Below are 18,317 nucleotides of genomic sequence, written 5' to 3' on the forward strand. Positions count from 1 at the left end.
AATTGTTAACTGGACCAACCTGTTGCTAGAGCTTCAGCAGTTGCCAAGTGAAGCACCGTGTCATCACTAACTGGCCAATCAGGAAGCTCCACAGAGATGTTTTTCAGTCCTCCTAGATCTTGCAGTTCCTAGTAAAATAAATTGAGGTGCTTTAACACAAAATTCTTTGAACAGAATTATTTGTCAGCTTAAAGGTACACTGTGTAACTTTCAATGATATAGTGGTTAATAAAACATCTTGGTTATGTATGTAACCCTCGTTCCCTGAAGGAGGGAATGGAGACGTACTTCAGAAGTAAACCAACAAATTGGGATATCGCACGAGAGCCCTATCACCTTCAAGTGTGAACTAAACAAGCCAATGGACATTGGTGTGCAAGTTTTGCGTCACATGATCGCCCCGCGGTGCGGGTATAAATGCGGAAGCGGGTGCACTAACACTGTTTTTTTGGTGAGGAGATGAGCAGGTGGCCCGCGCTCAGCGGTGGCACAGGGACTGTGGCAACGGGATGTTCGTCTCTGTTCCCTTACATATGTAACCGAGACATTCCCTTTCAGTCGGTTACAATGTAAGGGAACAGAACATCCCGTATATGTTCCCTTACATTTGTAACCGAGACATTCCCTTTCAGTCCCTTTTCAGTTTTTATTCAAAGATCAACAGTCTGTCATTAGTCTTTAGTCTGCCACAAAAAACACATTAAAATCATTAACTCAAATGTCATTGTGAAAAAAAACAAAAAAAAAACAATGACTGTTGTAAGTAACAGTGCGTAAATCAGACCTTTCTGCATAGCCTAATGCTAATAAGCTTAAACGAAAATAACGAAATAATTGTGTATTGAAGTATTTTTTTGTACACAGTGCCACGAAATGCCTAAGTTGTGGTGAAACAGGACATATCGTGAGGGCTTGTTCGAGAAAGGAAGAGAAATCCAAGAAAAAAAGTGTCTACGGTTTCAGGTGAAAACTTAGGTGAGGTGGAAGAGATAGAACAAAATGTTAGAAATGAGGAGCCCACAATAGTGGATGTAGTTGAGGAAAACATTGCATGAACTTCAAAGCAAAGGGAGAAAGAAAAAGTGGCAGCAGTACAGTTGGAAGAAGATTCCATGTCCGATTGAAATCAGTCAACTAGTTGTTTGGGTAATAAACAAGAGTTCTGAAAAGAACCACGACTTGGAGCTCGAAGGAGATCAGTGTTTATTGGAAGATCAGGATGAATGCATTTTCAAATCACCGCAAAAAAGGAGAATTAAACAGAGCCATTATATTAAATCGAAAAGAATGGAAAATATCGAGTTGAGTCAAACTGACACTGAGAGTGAAACTGATCTTTCAGAATGTAGCATTTCCTATGATCAACCTCAAAATGAAATTTTGAAGCAATCTTACAGTGTATGACATTAAGCTCTTTCTGAGAGTAACAAAAAAAAACAAAACAAGGAATGTGCACATTACAGAGTATTTCCCTGATTTAGAACAATTCGTAGAGAAAGCAAAAATATTTAAGAGCGAAGGTCTTTTTACTGATCAAGAGGTTTGCAGATTGAAAAAGATTCTCACCAAGGTAAATTCCCAGTAAAGTGTTAATGTTGGTATTGACAAGAATTAAAATTACACTCTTATGAGATTAATTTTTTGTGTTTCTTGTATATCCTTTTCTTCTCTTTGATGAGAGATTTTCATATTGCTTCTCTCAATTTAATGGTGCACAAGAGGAGAAGAAAAGGTTTGAATTATATGAATTAAATAAAATTAAGAAAATAGATATTCTGTTTATACAAGAAACACATAATGATGCTTCTAATGAAGTGGATTGGGCAAGACAATTTGATGTGTTAACCTTTTTTAGTCATAAGGGCAATTCCATTTTTACCAAAAGAACCAAACCCTTTTAAGTTGTCCATTTAGGTCTGTAATATACTGTATTAATGTGCTCTAACAGAAATTTTAAGAAAATTGCCTTGTTTATCCACAACATATGAGGTAAGCAACAATGCTTAAATTAAATTTTCAACCAAACATATTTCATGCTTTAAAAAACTTTATTTTAACAGTAAGCATTTTGCAGAGAGATGGAGACTTGCCTGAGAAATAAATACTCATTTTGTCATAACAACACTGCCTGATGAATTTATAAGGGTTCAAATAAAGAGGTCACAATGCTTCAATGCTCCGTCACGTCCATAATGTTTTAAAGATTAAGTTTATCTCATATAACAATTATAAATACAAATAACTTAAAACTTTATATACAAAGCTAAATTATGTTGTAGCGAATTAACTCAAATGGGAAATAATAATTATTCATAACTCAATATGATTTATTAATTATGATTAAGTATGAATATGTAAATCTGTTAATCAGATTAACTGGATATAGCTTCATTAATCTTAATATTACAATCAATTTACCTGTTGTCCAGGGAACGCTCGGTGTTGATTGTTTAATAATTCTAAGAAATGTTCATTTCCATGTTATGGAAAAATAACCTTCTTATTGTACCGTGCTACTTAGAGCATGGGTTCAGGATCTAAATCACTTAAGAGGCAATTTATTAGCAGACGGAGTCAGAACCAAACATGTATTGTGCACAATCTTTATTAACTAACTCACAAACACATAACTAAACTAACAAACACATAACATACAACAAAGGTCACACACATACGTACTATAGGCTATTGGTTTTGTGATTGCGATTGCTCCTGTCTGCCTCTCTGCCTCGCTGCTCAGTGTTTTGTATCTCCGTATAGCTTTGTTGTCTCTTACTTTTATTGAATCTCATATTTTTTGTTGCTTATATTATCATTACTTTATATATATACTATTGCCCACCACATTAATCTGACGTCGCCAGCTTGTAATCTTTGAATCTAAATCACTGTTACAACGCATTTGCATCTCGCTAGCTTGTTTAACTTGTCATCAGTCTCGCGCGCTCCTCTTCCAACGCGTTCATCAATCAGCTGTGGCAACTCGGATCAGTCTACAAACACGGTGAGTTATGTCATCCTTTCCCAGTGTTATATCATGTTCTATCTGTCACATGTTTAGCAAAGCCCTCTCTGTCAGCGATGAGGGATTTACATGTCATAAATGTAGGAAAATAGTCAGGCTGACAGAGAGAATCTCAGAATTAGAGACACGCATCCAAACTTTAATCGAGGATAGTAAGAATGCAGGGGCTTCAGATACTGTTTTGGATGCGACTAGCTTAGTGAACTCTGTACATTGTTCGGTTCCGGCTGTAGAGCCCACGCAGCAGGGCACTTGGGTAAAGGTGAGGCAGCCTAGCCGCGGAAAACACCACTCCGTTCCAGTAAGAACATCAAACAGGTTCTCCCCACTTAGTGACGCACCCACTGAGAATCCTGTTGAAAGTGCCCTAGTAATTGGTGATTCTATTACACGGAACGTGAAAATAGAGACACCAGCCAATGGCTAAATTAACACTCTGAGGTCTGACGGTATCGCCGGCGATACCACCGTGGTTTTTTTTCTTATACCTAGAATATCGAAATCAACCGCAGGTGGTAGATCCTTCTCCTATTTGGCACCTCAACTGTGGAACAACCTTCCTAGCATTGTTCGGGATGCAGACACACTCTGTCAGTTTAAATCTAGACTAAAAACACATCTCTTTAACCTGGCATACACATAACACATTATATATTTATATTTTCAAATCCGTTAAAGGATTATTAGGCTGCATAAATTAGTTCAGCTGGAACCGGGAACACTTCCTATAACACCAGATGTACTTGTTACATCAGAAAAAGAATGACATCTACGCTAATATTAGTCTTTCTGTTTATCCCGAGGTTTACCGTAGTCAACCGGATTCGGGGCCGTTTCCAGATGAGACCGAGGACCGGTGTTGGAAAACACCACTCCGTTCCAGTAAGAACATCAAACAGGTTCTCCCCACTTAGTGACGCACCCACTGAGAATCCTGTTGAAAGTGCCCTAGTAATTGGTGATTCTATTACACGGAACGTGAAAATAGAGACACCAGCCAGTGGCTAAATTAACACTCTGAGGTATGACGGTATCGCCGGCGATACCACCGTGGTTTTTTTTCTTATCAGTGTGAAAGAGACTCAAAATACTCTGTCAATGTTGCACATACAATTAAGAGTTATACACCATTTTAATCTGTGGAATATCTTCTTTCATTTGTGTACACTCAGAGTAAAAACAGAATGTTGTGCTTTTTGTAAAATAAAGAAAACTAACATGATGCGTGATCTCTCGTCTCCCTCTGAACTCCAATCTGATAGTTCTCAGAAAATGAACTGTAACTTAGTGAATACTAATGACAAAAAAATTACACTTTTGTCTAAAAAAATGTTAAGATGTCAGGTTTTAAATCATGTAAGTCAAATCGAAAACAAAACTTCTGTGTTTATGTAATCTGTATGAAAAGAGAGCCATGTCAGAAATCCGTGATTCAGCTCAGCCAGCGCTATTCAGACGCAAATTCTGAGGCAATACATGCATTCATTGTCTCAATCGTGTATTTATTGTCTTGAAAAGTGTTTATTTGGATGTTAAAGCAATGGTTAGCGATCTCTAGAAGACATGCAGTTAGTTCCTGTTTTCTTTTCTTCTATAGATGAATCTTAGATGAGTTTTTGTTTCTTTAGCGCCCTCCGGCTGCAGTATGTATTGGAAACTCCATTCATGGAATAGCCTCTTCTTCTTTTAGATGAATTTGTGGACTAAAAATGCACAGAGAGCGCCCTCCGACTTCAAGGATGAATTGAAAACACCAGCGCTCATAGTAATGACAATGAATATTAAATTAATATAACTCCTCTGTATAGAAAATTGACATAAGCATATGAGAATCCAATATTTCTCCAAATGTGCATGCTTTTAAACTAAAAGCCTATATTCAGACTCTTTGCATCACAGAAATACATTATATTTTAAAGTATAATATAAAACCATTACTTTACATTGTAATAATATTTTTCTGTATGTTTCATATATCATAATGAGCTTGAGTATTCACAGAAGGTTTTTTTCACAGCCTACCTGACTGAAAGGCCTCATTAATATGCAAGTCATTTCAGCTCATTACTATGCAATTCTTTTGTCTTCTCAGGTGAGAATGGCCCATTTTCAGTGGTGATTCATGCCTCCTCGCATACTGTGTTTCTTGGCAAAAAGTGTCTTACAAAAACTAAATCAATATATTGTTTTATATGAAGGAGTAAGCAGCATAATTTTTACATATTTTTGAAGCAAAAACTCTAGTTTACAACCTCCAATACCCTAAAGTATTGTAAACACAGATTTACTATACTTTTTTTGGCCTTATTTCAGTGACTTAAGTTTTTTGTTTTTTCAATAACCACGCATAAATGTTATTCCTTCAAAAACACAAACATGTATGTGGCGAGGGGGGCGTGGTTTAGCAGGTTCTGCAACTGGAGGGAGCGTCAGGGGAGGCGCGGTGATTGAACGGGTTGGATGCAAATTACGAACACCTGTTTCTCGTTCCAGTAATTGGCGTGGAGACAGGATAAAACGCCAGGAGAAGCAGGAGTGGAGGAGAGAGAGAGCCTGCTGACAGTCGTGTGTGCCGTCTGGATTATTGGAGTGAAGCCCGTCTGCGGATGTGGAGAATTGAAGTGTGCGTTGCACCGAGCTTTTGTTTTGTTGTGTTCTTTGTGTGACATTTTTTCTTTGAGAAAGAATAAAGTGACTGTCAGCAGCTAAAGCCGATCCCTGTCCTCTTTCCTCCCACAACTACGAACCTTACCACACTGGTGCCAAAACCCGGGAGGAAAAGACGGAAGCCGCCGCCATGCATGCAGCCCCCGCCGCTGGAAAGCCATTTGCGGACATCATCGCATCCCTCGCGGTCCTTCACCAAGAACAACATCGGGCCCTGGTGGATCTTCGCAACGACCAGGAGCGCCGCTTCGAGGCCATCATCCAGGGCCAGCAGGAGGACCGCGAGAGGTTCCGGAGCTGGATAGACCGGGAGGTTCCTGTGGGAACCACCGAGGCAGCTGCTGCCCCCTTCCAGCTGCCACTCCAGAAGATGGGCCCGCACGATGACCCGGAGGCCTTCCTCGACTTGTTTGAGAAGTCAGCTGAAGTGTCCGGTTGGCCCCGGGACCAGTGGCCCATGCGGCTCGTCCCCCTGCTGTCGGGCGAGTCGCAGGTGGCAGCCCAGCAGCTGCCCATCCAGAACCTCCTGGTCTTCGACGACCTGAAGAGGGCCATCCTGCAGCGGGTCGGCCGCTCCCCCGAACAGCATCGTCAGCGATTTCGGTCTTTGGAGCTGGGGGAAGCGGGCCGGCCCTTCGTGTTGGCCCAACAGCTCCGGGACTCGTGCCGCAAATGGCTGATGGCCGACGGAGGTGGCGTGGAGCAGATCATCGATCGTGTGGTGCTGGAGCAGTTCACAACTCGGCTCCCGAGGAAGACCGCCGAGTGGGTCCAGTGCCACCGGCCCACGTCACTGGATTCGGCCATCCAACTGGCGGAGGACCACTTGGTGGCGTGCCCAGGGGTCGGCGAGCCCCTACCATCTGTCTCTCTCTCCCCCTTCTCTCTCTCTCTCTCGACCTGTCCCTGTTCCTAGGTCCCGTCCGCCCGGCCCGCCTCGTGTTCCACCCCGGGGGCGGGGTGGAATGGATTTCCGGCCGTTCGTGGCTCCGAGAGCCCCGCCCAGGGGGGCGGGTCTGGCCACCGCCGGACCGGACCCCGCGCCTGCTTCTCCCCTCTCTCCACGCCAATCATCCGGCCCGTTCTCCGCCACTGGAGCGGCGGGCAGGTCTGGGCCGGCCTGCTGGCGTTGCGGGGACCCGGATCACTTTATAGACCGGTGTCCAATGTTGGAGGTGGGGACATTGATCCGGGTCCCGGACGACCTGCAGGTTGCCCCCGGTCAAGCTGGTCAGTACCAGATACCAGTGAGTATCAAGGGGGGTACATATCAGGCTTTGGTGGACTCGGGTTGTAACCAAACCTCGGTGCATCAAAGCCTGATTTCATCCGGGGCATTGGATACAGGCCGCATGGTTAGGGTACGGTGTGTGCACGGGGATATCGCGAGTTATCCGTTGGTGTCGGTCAGGATTCTATTTAGGGGTCAAAAGCATAGTGTAGAGGTGGCAGTTAATCCGCACCTCCGACACCCGATAATTTTGGGGACAAATTGGCCCGCGTTTAATAAATTATTGGGACATTTATGTTCGGGTGCCTCTTTGAAGAGATGTTCGCGGGGAAGGAAGTGCGAGTGCAGGCGGGGGAGACTGATCAGGGACCAGTGGTGACTGCTTCAGGGGAACAGAGCGGAATCGGGAGACTGATTCTCTCGGACCGTGATGATTTTCCCCTGGAGCAGTCTCACGATGACACGCTGAAAAATGCGTTTGAGAGGGTCAGCATGATCGATGGTCAGTCTCTCCAGCCTGGACGACCACTGACTTACCCCTATTTTGCGATTATTAAAGATAGGTTGTATCGAGTGACCCAAGACGCTCAATCAAAACAAGATACAACCCAGTTGTTAGTACCAAAGAGCCGCAGGGAAATGCTTTTCCATGCGGCTCACTCTAACCCAATGGCTGGACACTTAGGACAAACAGCGACACTAAATCGCCTCATGACCCGATTCTTTTGGCCGGGCATTCACGAGAACGTGCGCAGGTGGTGTGCGTCTTGTCGTGAATGTCAGCTGGTAAATCCGCCGGCCACTCCAAAAGCGCCTTTGCGCCCCCTTCCATTAATGCAGGTCCCCTTCGAACGAATTGGTATGGACCTCATCGGGCCATTAGAGCGATCAGCGAGAGGACATTGGTTTGCTCTAGTCATTGTGGACTATGCAACCCGATATCCAGAAGCAGTGGCTCTCCGCAACATTTCCGCTAAGAGTGTTGCGGACGCCCTCTTCAGTTTAATCTCCCGGGTGGGGATTCCGAAAGAAATCCTCACTGACCAAGGCACGGCGTTTATGTCACGTACGTTACGCGAACTGTACGAATTGTTGGGCATTAAATCGATTCGAACCAGCGTCTTTCACCCACAAACGGACGGATTGGTCGAACGTTTTAATCGCACGCTTAAATCCATGATTCGTAAGTTCGTTCAAGAAGACGCCAAAAATTGGGATAAATGGTTGGAAACCCTGTTGTTCGCTGTACGAGAGGTCCCGCAAGCCTCCACGGGGTTTTCCCCCTTTGAGCTTCTCTTTGGGCGCCACCCCCGCGGGGTGCTGGATGTCCTAAGAGAGTCTTGGGAGGACGGACCATCTCAATCGAAAAATGAAATTCAGTATGTGCTGGACTTGAGAACAAAACTCCACACTTTGGGGCGGCTATCTATGGAGAATTTGTTACAAGCCCAGGACAGACAGTGCCGGTTGTATGACAGGGGAACTAATCTGCGTAAATTTGCACCGGGAGAGAAAGTACTCGTATTACTCCCCACGTCAAGCTCAAAATTACTGGCGAAGTGGCAAGGACCATTTGAGGTCACACGGCGAGTTGGTGATCTCGATTATGAAGTAATACGGTCCGATAGGAGAGGGGCACGTCAAATTTATCACCTCAACCTCCTGAAAAAGTGGAGTGAGGCGGAATCAGTGATGCTGGCGACGGTGATTAGCGGAGAGGATGATCTTGGGCCAGAGGCGAATGTAAAAAAACAATCCCTCGCTCTGGCCCCAGGAGGAGATCACCTTTCGCCCTCACAGCTCACTGATGTTTCTAAATTACAGGCTGAGTTTGCCGACATGTTCTCTCCCTTACCGGGCCGTACGGACCTCATTCAGCACCACATCGAGACCGAGCCGGGCGTGGTGATTCGCAGCCGGCCGTATAGGTTATCTGAACACAAGAAAAAAGTGGTTCAGGCAGAATTAGAGGCAATGCTTGACATGGGGGTAATAGAGGAATCCAGCAGTAATTGGGCGAGCCCGATAGTCTTGGTTCCCAAAACGGACGGCTCAGTGCGGTTCTGCGTGGATTATCGCAAGGTGAATGCAGTGTCGAAGTTCGACATGTATCCAATGCCGCGTGTGGACGAATTGCTTGACCGGCTTGGTACAGCTCGCTTTTATTCGACACTGGACTTAACTAAAGGGTATTGGCAGATCCCCTTGTCTCCGTTATCCAAAGAAAAGACCGCTTTCACGACGCCGTTTGGTTTACACCAATTCGTGACCCTTCCGTTCGGGCTGTTCGGGGCACCGGCTACCTTTCAGCGACTCATGGATAAAGTGTTACAGCCCCATGCTGCGTATGCGGCTGCCTATCTGGATGACATTATTATTTTTAGTAATGATTGGCAGCGGCATATGCAGCATTTGAGGGCTGTACTGGATCGCTGAGAGGAGCTGGGCTCACGGCCAACCCGAAGAAGTGCGCAATTGGGCACGTGGAAGTAAGGTATCTGGGCTTCCACTTGGGATATGGACAGGTGCGTCCCCAAATTGATAAGACAGCAGCGGTTGCAACCTGTCCGCGTCCCAAGACCAAAAAGGAGGTAAGACAGTTCCTCGGGCTGGCGGGATATTACAGAAGGTTTGTTCCTAATTATTCGGACCTCACCAGCCCGTTGACTGATCTGACTAAAAAGGATGCACCAGATACGGTCCAGTGGACGGAGCTGTGCCAGCAGGCCTTTACCCAGGTGAAGGCTGCTTTATGTGGCGGGCCGTTACTTCATTCCCCTGATTTCTCTATCCCTTTTTTGTTGCAGACAGACGCGTCGGACAGGGGGCTGGGTGCAGTCCTGTCCCAGGAGATAGAGGGTGAGGAGCGGCCGGTGCTGTACATTAGCCGCAAGCTCTCCAAGAGAGAGGCTAAGTACAGCACCGTGGAGAAAGAGTGTTTAGCCATCAGGTGGGCCGTCCTCACTCTCCGCTATTATCTCCTGGGGCGGGAGTTCACCCTCTGTTCGGACCATGCCCCTCTGCAGTGGCTCCACCGCATGAAGGACACCAACGCGCGGATCACTCGTTGGTATCTTGCTTTACAGCCTTCTAAATTCAAAGTGATCCACAGGCCGGGTGTTCAGATGGCTGTGGCCGACTTCCTCTCCAGAAATGGGGGGGGCTGCAGGCCGGACGGCTCCCCGGCCTGAGTCGGGCGGTGGGGGTATGTGGCGAGGGGGGCGTGGTTTAGCGGGTTCTGCAACAGGAGGGAGCGTCAGGGGAGGCGCGGTGATTGAACGGGTTGGATGCAAATTACGAACACCTGTTTCTCGTTCCAGTAATTGGCGTGGAGACAGGATAAAACGCCAGGAGAAGCAGGAGGAGAGAGAGAGCCTGCTGACAGTCGTGTGTGCCGTCTGGATTATTGGAGTGAAGCCCGTCTTCGGATGTGGAGAATTGAAGTGTGCGTTGCACCGAGCTTTTGTTTTGTTGTGTTCTTTGTGTGACATTTTCTCTTTGAGAAAGAATAAAGCGACTGTCAGCAGCTAAAGCCGATCCCTGTCCTCTTTCCTCCCACAACTACGAACCTTACCACAATGTACATACATGTTCCTCGCATATTGTTGTAGCCTAATTTGTGCTGAATACAGTGTAATGACACTTTTTCCATTAATATGTTTATGAACAACTGAAAAAAGCACAAATGTCAGGGCATGTCAAAACTTCTCCAGGCCCCAAATCAGCCCCAGACTCCAGAGGTTTAACAAGAAATAAAGCTTCAACTTCAGATGTTTCCAAAGAGCACAGCAGTAACGACTTTATGAACTTCTTTACTTGCAAGATTGATAATATTAGAGAGAAAATTATAACCATGCAACCGTCTACTACAGTATCGTGTCAGGCATTGCATTGTAGTGTCCCTGAGAAAAAAATAATTTCATTTACTGCTTTAGGAGAGGAAGAATTGTCTAAACTTGTTAAATCATCAAAATCAACAACATGTATGTTAGACCCTATACCAACTAAGCTATTGAAAGAGATGCTTCCAGAAGTCATAGATCCCCTTCTTAATATTGTTAATTCATCTTTGTCATTAGGATACGTACCAAAAACTTTTAAGCTGGCTATTATTAATCCTCTACTTTTCTGTCAAAAATACTAGAAAAGGCAGTTTCATCGCAACTATGTTCCTTTTTAGAAAGAAATAATATCTATAAGGATTTCCAGTCAGGATTTAGACCGTACCATAGTACTGAGACTGCTCTCATTAGAGTTACTAATGATTTGCTCTTATCATCAGATCGTGGTTGCATCTCTCTATTAGTGTTACTGGATCTTAGTGCTGCATTTGACACTATCGATCACAATATTCTCTTAAATAGACTTGAAAAATATGTTGGCATTAGTGGAATTGCATTGGCATGGTTCAAATCATACTTATCTGACCATTATCAGTTTGTAGTAGTAAACGATGAGATGTCATATCAATCACAAGTTAAATATGGAGTACCGCAAGGCTAGTACTAGGACCATTGCTTTTCACTCTGTACATGCTACCCTTGGGAGATATCATTAGGAAGCATGGCGTTATTTTTCATTGTTACGCTGATGATACTCAGCTCTATATTTCTTCACGCCCTAACGAAACTTACCAATTCACAAAATTAACAGAATGCATAGCTGATATAAAAAACTGGATGACCAGTAATTTCCTACTACTAAATTCAGAAAAAACAGAGATTCTAATTTTTGGACCAAAAACTTCTTCACATAATAACCTAGAATATTGTCTAACACTTGATGGCTGCTCTGTTAAGTGTTCGTCGTCAGCTAGGAACCTGGGTGTGCTCTTTGATACCAATCTTTCATTTGAAGGCCATGTTACTAGCATCTGTAAAACCGCTTTCTTCCATCTTAAAAATATATCTAAACTACGACATATGCTCTCAATGAAGAATGCAGAACAGTTAGTTCATGCGTTCATGACCTCAAGGTTAGATTACTGTAACGCTCTACTGGGTGGTTGTTCCTCCCGCTTGATAAATAAACTACAGCTCGTACAAAATGCAGCAGCTAGAGTTCTTACTAGAACTAGGAAGTATGACCATATTAGCCCAGTTCTGTCGTCACTGCATTGGCTTCTTGTTAAACATCGTATAGATTTTAAAATCTTGTTAATTACTTACAAAGCACTAAATGGTTTAGCCCCCCAGTACCTAAGCGAGCTCTTAATGCATTATAGTCCTTCACGTTTATTGCGATCTCAGAATTCAGGCCAGCTGATAATACCTAGAATATCGAAATCAACCGCAGGTGGTAGATCCTTCTCCTATTTGGCACCTCAACTGTGGAACAACCTTCAAAGCATTGTTCGGGATGCAGACACACTCTGTCAGTTTAAATCTAGACTAAAAACACATCTCTTTAACCTGGCATACACATAACACATTATATATTTATATTTTCAAATCCGTTAAAGGATTATTAGGCTGCATAAATTAGTTCAGCCGGAATATTACTTCCAATATTACTTCCAATATTTCCAAATTATGCTCATTTTCATAGAGCGGGCCAATATCGTGACGATTATTTAAAATCAATCGAGAGAAGCAGATATCATTATCGTGATAAAATACGATTAATCGTGCAGCCCTAATTTAATTTAATTCGACTTGACATTTGATATTCAACAGTATCCTTGACATTTATTCAACAGTGCTTTTGATCTGTCTGCATTGACACTATTCTTTTAAAGGAAAAATTATATACCAATTATCAATGTAAAGCTGCTTTGACACAATCTGCATTGTAAAAAGCGCTATATAAATAAGGGTGACTTGACTTGACTATAGGTAAGAATGAGTAATGTTAGGGTTGAACCGGAAGAGGTACTGTTACTAGAGCTATAGGAAAAAATCAAAGACAATCTGGAAAGGAATCATCAGTTTCTTCAGCAATGGCAAAGGTAAGTCTTACAAATTAATACTAAATCGCTGTTTCGTGTTAAAATGTACGATACTTGCAAGATGCCTTTAGGCTGAGGAGCATCAGATTGCCAGGTTGAGGAGAGATCTTGAGGATTTCGTCTGAAGTTGTTGCCAGTCTTTTCTAAGTTGGATGTTGAGCACATGGCTAGTTTGTAGACCGAGACCTACAGGCCTTGCAGGCCTGGCCTAAGCTGGCCGCAAGGAGATCCGTTCGGTCGTCCAGAAGCAAGGAAAAGAGAGGGAGTGGCATTGTTCTCTAGCTTTTAACCTCTGGTCAAAGTCCAACCTCTTAAGGCTGATGCAGCCAATGAAGGTATTGTATTTCCAGGTGACAACACACCCCCTTGTCCGGGCTTTTATGACCAAGCAGATTAACAAGCTGAGTCTTTGAATAAGAACTATTAAAGATTCTTGTAATACTTATGTGTTGCGCAGGTATGGACATACCGCATACACAAGCATTTAAATCTTCTCATTATGAACGCATAGACACTAAACATGGCATGATTGAAGTTACCTTAAATGTATCATACACAATATATAAAACATACACATACATAGGTGAATACAATGATTGTAATACAACAATGGTAATAATGGATAATATTTCATTTCCTGGGATTGTGCATGTTTATTTATAGAACAGTCTGTCTATACATTAAGGCAAGAGAGTCTGTGTTATGTGTGGATAATGCAGGAAAAATGCACATTTTTGTGTGTCTCTTCTCTGCTCTCCATGTGGCATTTATTGGTGCAATAAAACTTGTAACTGAGAACTTCTCGGGGATGGAAGCCAGACCCCAGAGTGAGCTTAAAACTATTGATTAATTAACAAATAACTGTGTAAATCATATGACTTTGCTTCTTTATATTGTCATGCTCTGTTTCAAGCTTACCGTATATATCAGAACATATCTAGTAATTGCAATAATCTTTGTGCTTTGTTAGTTTTAATCCGAAAAAACGTTGTACTCAGTGTAACTGAGGCATTAATAACACCAGGATGTTACATCTCCCTCTTTAAAGAAACGTCGCATGATCACTAAGTGTGTACATATTCACTAAAACAATTTTACATAACTCAAACTCAAACATCATCAAATTGGGATCGAATTATTAACAACCCCTGATAGAAATGAAAACCTTCAAATGGTTAAGTCAAATGCATCTGATATAACAATAAGGGTATGAAATGCTTCCTTTGGCTCCTTAAGGCTTCAAATGCATTTAGATGCCAACCTGGTAGATTAACTTGGAAACATCACTATCCACTTCTGTATTGCTTAAGGGCAGTATAACATGAACGATTCATATTAACATGGCATGTACGTATAATAGTCATTTTGTTCTGCGTGACTGGTTAGTGTTGTGATTATAGATCAAGAATTTGTCTGGGCTTGATTGCACAGCCGAATCTTGTGGTATAGCTAGGTTGTTCCTGTTGTGGCTGGCTAATTGGCTGTTGAGCGAGTTCAGGTTAGGGTCTGGGGTAGCACTGTGGGGTGGTGTAGGCTGGTGGTTCTCTGGTGTACTTGGGCTCTCGCTCATTTAGCGGAGGTGTCATCTGTTGCTTCACAGCATTTGTGCGTCCTCGGTTTGGATATGGTAACTCCTGGGTGTGCTAGCAGTAGGGCAGTAAGCCACGCAATATCGCGTTCAATATCGACAGCGATTCATATCGATATTGAACGCGATATTGCGTGGCTTATCAGTGATCTACGGCTCTATTAAATGCCGTTTCATTTTAAAGCAGGTGATGGCGATTTAGCGGTAATCAGGGAACCGGCTTTACTGACGAAATGCGCGTGACAAAAGCATTCGATATATCGCCCAGCCCTAGCTAGCAGGTTGTATTATCTTGGCTGGCTGCCATGAGCCATCCTGTTGGTGGAAACGGATGTGTGTCCCTGCTACTAAGGGGGGTAGAGCTTTGACAGATCTGTTGTAGTATAACTGTTATAACTGTCTGCGCTGACATGCCCCTCTGCGGTTCCAGAGTATGTGCTTATGGGTGACTTGGGGCTGGAGTCGTGCAGCAGTTATGAGAAGAACTGATCGTAACCTGCGGCTCATTAAGAGTTCAGCTGGGGAATTTAAGTTATCCACAGGGGTGTTCCGGTATTCCAGTAGTCCAAGGTAGTAGTCTTTGTCATCAGCTCTTGCTTTCCCAAGGATGTGCTTTGCAGTTTGGACGGTTTTCTCCGCTAGGCCGTTGCTTTGAGGATATCTGGGGCTTGTGGTGGTATGTTTGAAATCCCATGCTACTGCAAATCAGTGAAACTCCTCTGTGCTGTAGCATGGGCCGTTGTTGCTGATGACACGTTCGGGTATGCTATGGTGCGCAAAGGCTGCCTTGAGTTTAGCAACAGTATAGCATACAGCTCCTTCTCTTCTCTATTTTGGCATAATTCTGTTCTGTACTGTTAAGTGATTTGGATGTGTAGCCGACAGGCTTATCGTGCCTGAGTAGAACTGCACCTAGGCCACTCTTTGAGGCGTCTACTTGCAAATCGAGTTCCTTCTTTGGGTCGAGGTATGTCAATACTGGGTGATTTGTGATCAGTTCTTTGATCTGCTTGAACGCTCTGTCGTGGACAGCATCCCATATGAACTTGCAATCTTGTTTTAGCAATTGTCTGCATTTACCTCTGAGAAGTGCAGTGTGAATCTGGCCAAGTAGTTGACCATGCCGAGCAAGGTCTCTAGCTCAGGCATGGACTGTGGTGGATGCATCGCTTGTATGGCTTTTACCTTTTGTAGGTCTGGGATAATGCCTTCACATGAGAGCCTGTGGCCAAAACAGGTGACGTCTTGAACGCCGACACGGCATTTGTCAGGGTTCAGTTTTAATCCTCTTTCTCTCATGCGTTGTAGCTTGGCTCTTAGGTTAGTGTCGTGTTCCTTTTTGTCCCTACCGAATACAAGGATGTCATCAACTATGACAGCAACACCTTTGAGGCCTTCGTACGTTTCATTCACACGCCTCTGGAATTCGTCCTGCGCAGAATTGAAGGGTAGTCGGAGGAACCTGTACCTGCCAAACGGTGTATTAAATGTGGTCAGCATTGATGATTCTGTGCTTAACTTAATGGCCCAGTAACCTGACATGGTGTCTAGGACACTGAAGTAGCGGGTTTCCGTGAGCTTTGTGGTGACATCTTTGGGTGTGGGGAATGGGTAGTGGGGCCGCTGGATAGCCTTATTGAGGTCTCTGGGGTCTAGACACTTTGGCTTTTAGGTTTCTCGACTACCACTAGGGCATTAACCCATTCAGTGGGTTCAGTTACCTTGACAATGATGTTGTTGTCCTCCATTTTGTCGAGCTCCTCCTTCAGCCGAGCTCGTAGTGCGATGGGGACTCTGCGTGGAGGGTTGACCACTGGCATTGCGTGTGGGTTGACTGGAATGTGTATTCTCCAGCGAATTCTCCAATGCCCTGGAAAACATCTGCATACTCCTTTAGTATGGTCTCCGGGTCATTGTATGTATTTGTTTCCTCTTTACTTACTCCCATTATTAGTTTAATGACGTTTAGGTCTAAGCTGGCATTTAAACCTAAGATGGGCTGTTGTTGGGGAAAAATTTAATGTCAATATCTGCTTCAAGCTATGCAAAACACCTCTCTGAGCTCAACAGACACAGTGTCTGCTGAAACCCAGGGGGGTAACGGTGAGACACCCAAACTGAGAGCTTTCCCGAACTTAGGGTGTCGGATAATTTAAATAAGTTCTAAGACAGAAGGGGGACCATTGTGTTTGTGTATTGTCACTAGCCATTTGTGTGTATTGTCACTTTTCCCCTGTATGGAAAAGTACTGAGTTGCTTAAACATTGGGGTGGGTATAAATGTTTGTGGGATCTCTGTGTCCTTAGTTCACACTCGGGGCAGACACTGTATGGTTGTGTCGACTGTGGACTCTTTCTTGCAAGAAATAAAATCTTTATAAAGTGAATTCTCCTAAGGTTTGTCTCTTACTAGTGATGTCAGCTAATTCATTTTTGCCGCAACAATTTTGGTGTCAGAAGCGGGATTCCTTGGATGGACCTTCTGGACCTGGGCAGCACCGGTGACCTGCAATCCTGACCCAAGTCAGCCCTAACCCCGTTTAGATTCAGGGACGAGGGGCCGGTGCTGTGTATGTCCGGGAGGACGACCACTGGAATCAAGAGAAAAGAACCCGAGAGACGGCAACGGGAGCTGCTGGTAAGGGACAAACTTGGAAAATTCAGGGGCAGATTTTTTTTTTTAAATAGAATTTGGTTAAATTGAAAATTGAATTGATAGGGATAAACCATAAGGGGAGTCTGAATCTGTGGCAAATGCAGCGTGAACTGATGTTTTTTACGAGGTAAAAAAAAACAAAACAAAAAAAACTGAAATCACGTGGGCGAATAAGAGGGACTGAGTTGTGTGCGGTCCGGGGACTAGAGGGACTGAGTTGTGTTCGGTCCCAAATAGGGCGCTATTGAGAGCGTCCGCCCGGCTGATCTTGGGTGAAGAGATCAGATCTGTACGGAGACGTCCAACAGATTAATAGCGCGCGCGCGAAAAGCCACAGAATCAGACTGCCAATATGGGGAAATCCCAAAGCAGGCTAGCTGAATACGAGACACCGGTATTTTGTCAAATGAGAAAATTATATGGCCAAAGATGCATGCAAGATATAGAAAAGTTGATCAAATATCATGATTTCCCAAAAGAAGGAACACTTAGTAGTACAAGGTTGAAAACGGTAAAATTGTCGATCGAAGAAGGGAGTGACATAACGAAGGGTTGTGCTAAAAAACATGTATGTGGGAAATGTGAGAAAACAATTAATTGCTGGGTGGAAGAGGCAGATAATAGGGAAAGAAGAATGTTGAAAAAAGAAAAGAAAAATGAAGAAAAGGCGACTGCGCCTCCACAGAATGAGATTACTATTACTAACACATCTTATGCTTGTGCTTTTCCACATGAAACACCGCCGAGCTACACAATTTATCCCAATGCGGAGCTCCAAGGCCTAAAAGTGAACCCCGACCTCGACTGCTCTCCGTTTCCACCGAACCAACCAATTCTACCAGCCAAACCAACTCCAGCTCCCCAGGAGAGAGACGGGGGAGCACGCACCGCTGCCGAGCCAACAGCAGAGGGGGCGCACACAGCTGAAAGCTTCCGGGGCAAAGAAACCCTGCCGTCCGGAAGGAGAAAGAGACTAGTGATCCGGAAGACAAAGCAAAGAAAGAAAGGTGCGCAATCATATGTTTTACGTTCCAACACACATGCACAAGCCAGAATGCTGGAGTCAGACGGGGACTTCGATCTGAATCCTGATACCCTCACAGAGAGCGACGAGGAAGATGAAGAGGAAGATTTTGAGATCCAGAGTCCGAAGAAAACAAAGAACTGGGACAGAACTGCGAAGGAAGAGCGGGTGAGCATCACA

General features: G+C 44.1%; 1 protein-coding gene across 2 annotated transcripts in view; it reads right to left on the reverse strand.

Moving 5' to 3' along the window:
- The window catches only part of adprh (ADP-ribosylarginine hydrolase), a 259,504-nt gene that overhangs the window by 126,075 nt on the left and 115,112 nt on the right, over positions 1–18,317 (reverse strand). Inside the window, exon 3 of one of the 2 annotated variants that reach the window (XM_067369686.1) lies at positions 20–128. In XM_067369686.1, coding sequence (XP_067225787.1) covers positions 20–128 — 109 coding nt within the window. Of the gene's footprint in view, positions 1–19; positions 129–18,317 lie in introns of those variants that run through there. The other variant, XM_067369685.1, reaches the window with a different exon arrangement.

Source organism: Chanodichthys erythropterus, chromosome 19 (genome assembly GCF_024489055.1).
Source record: "Chanodichthys erythropterus isolate Z2021 chromosome 19, ASM2448905v1, whole genome shotgun sequence".
Taxonomy (NCBI): domain Eukaryota; kingdom Metazoa; phylum Chordata; class Actinopteri; order Cypriniformes; family Xenocyprididae; genus Chanodichthys; species Chanodichthys erythropterus.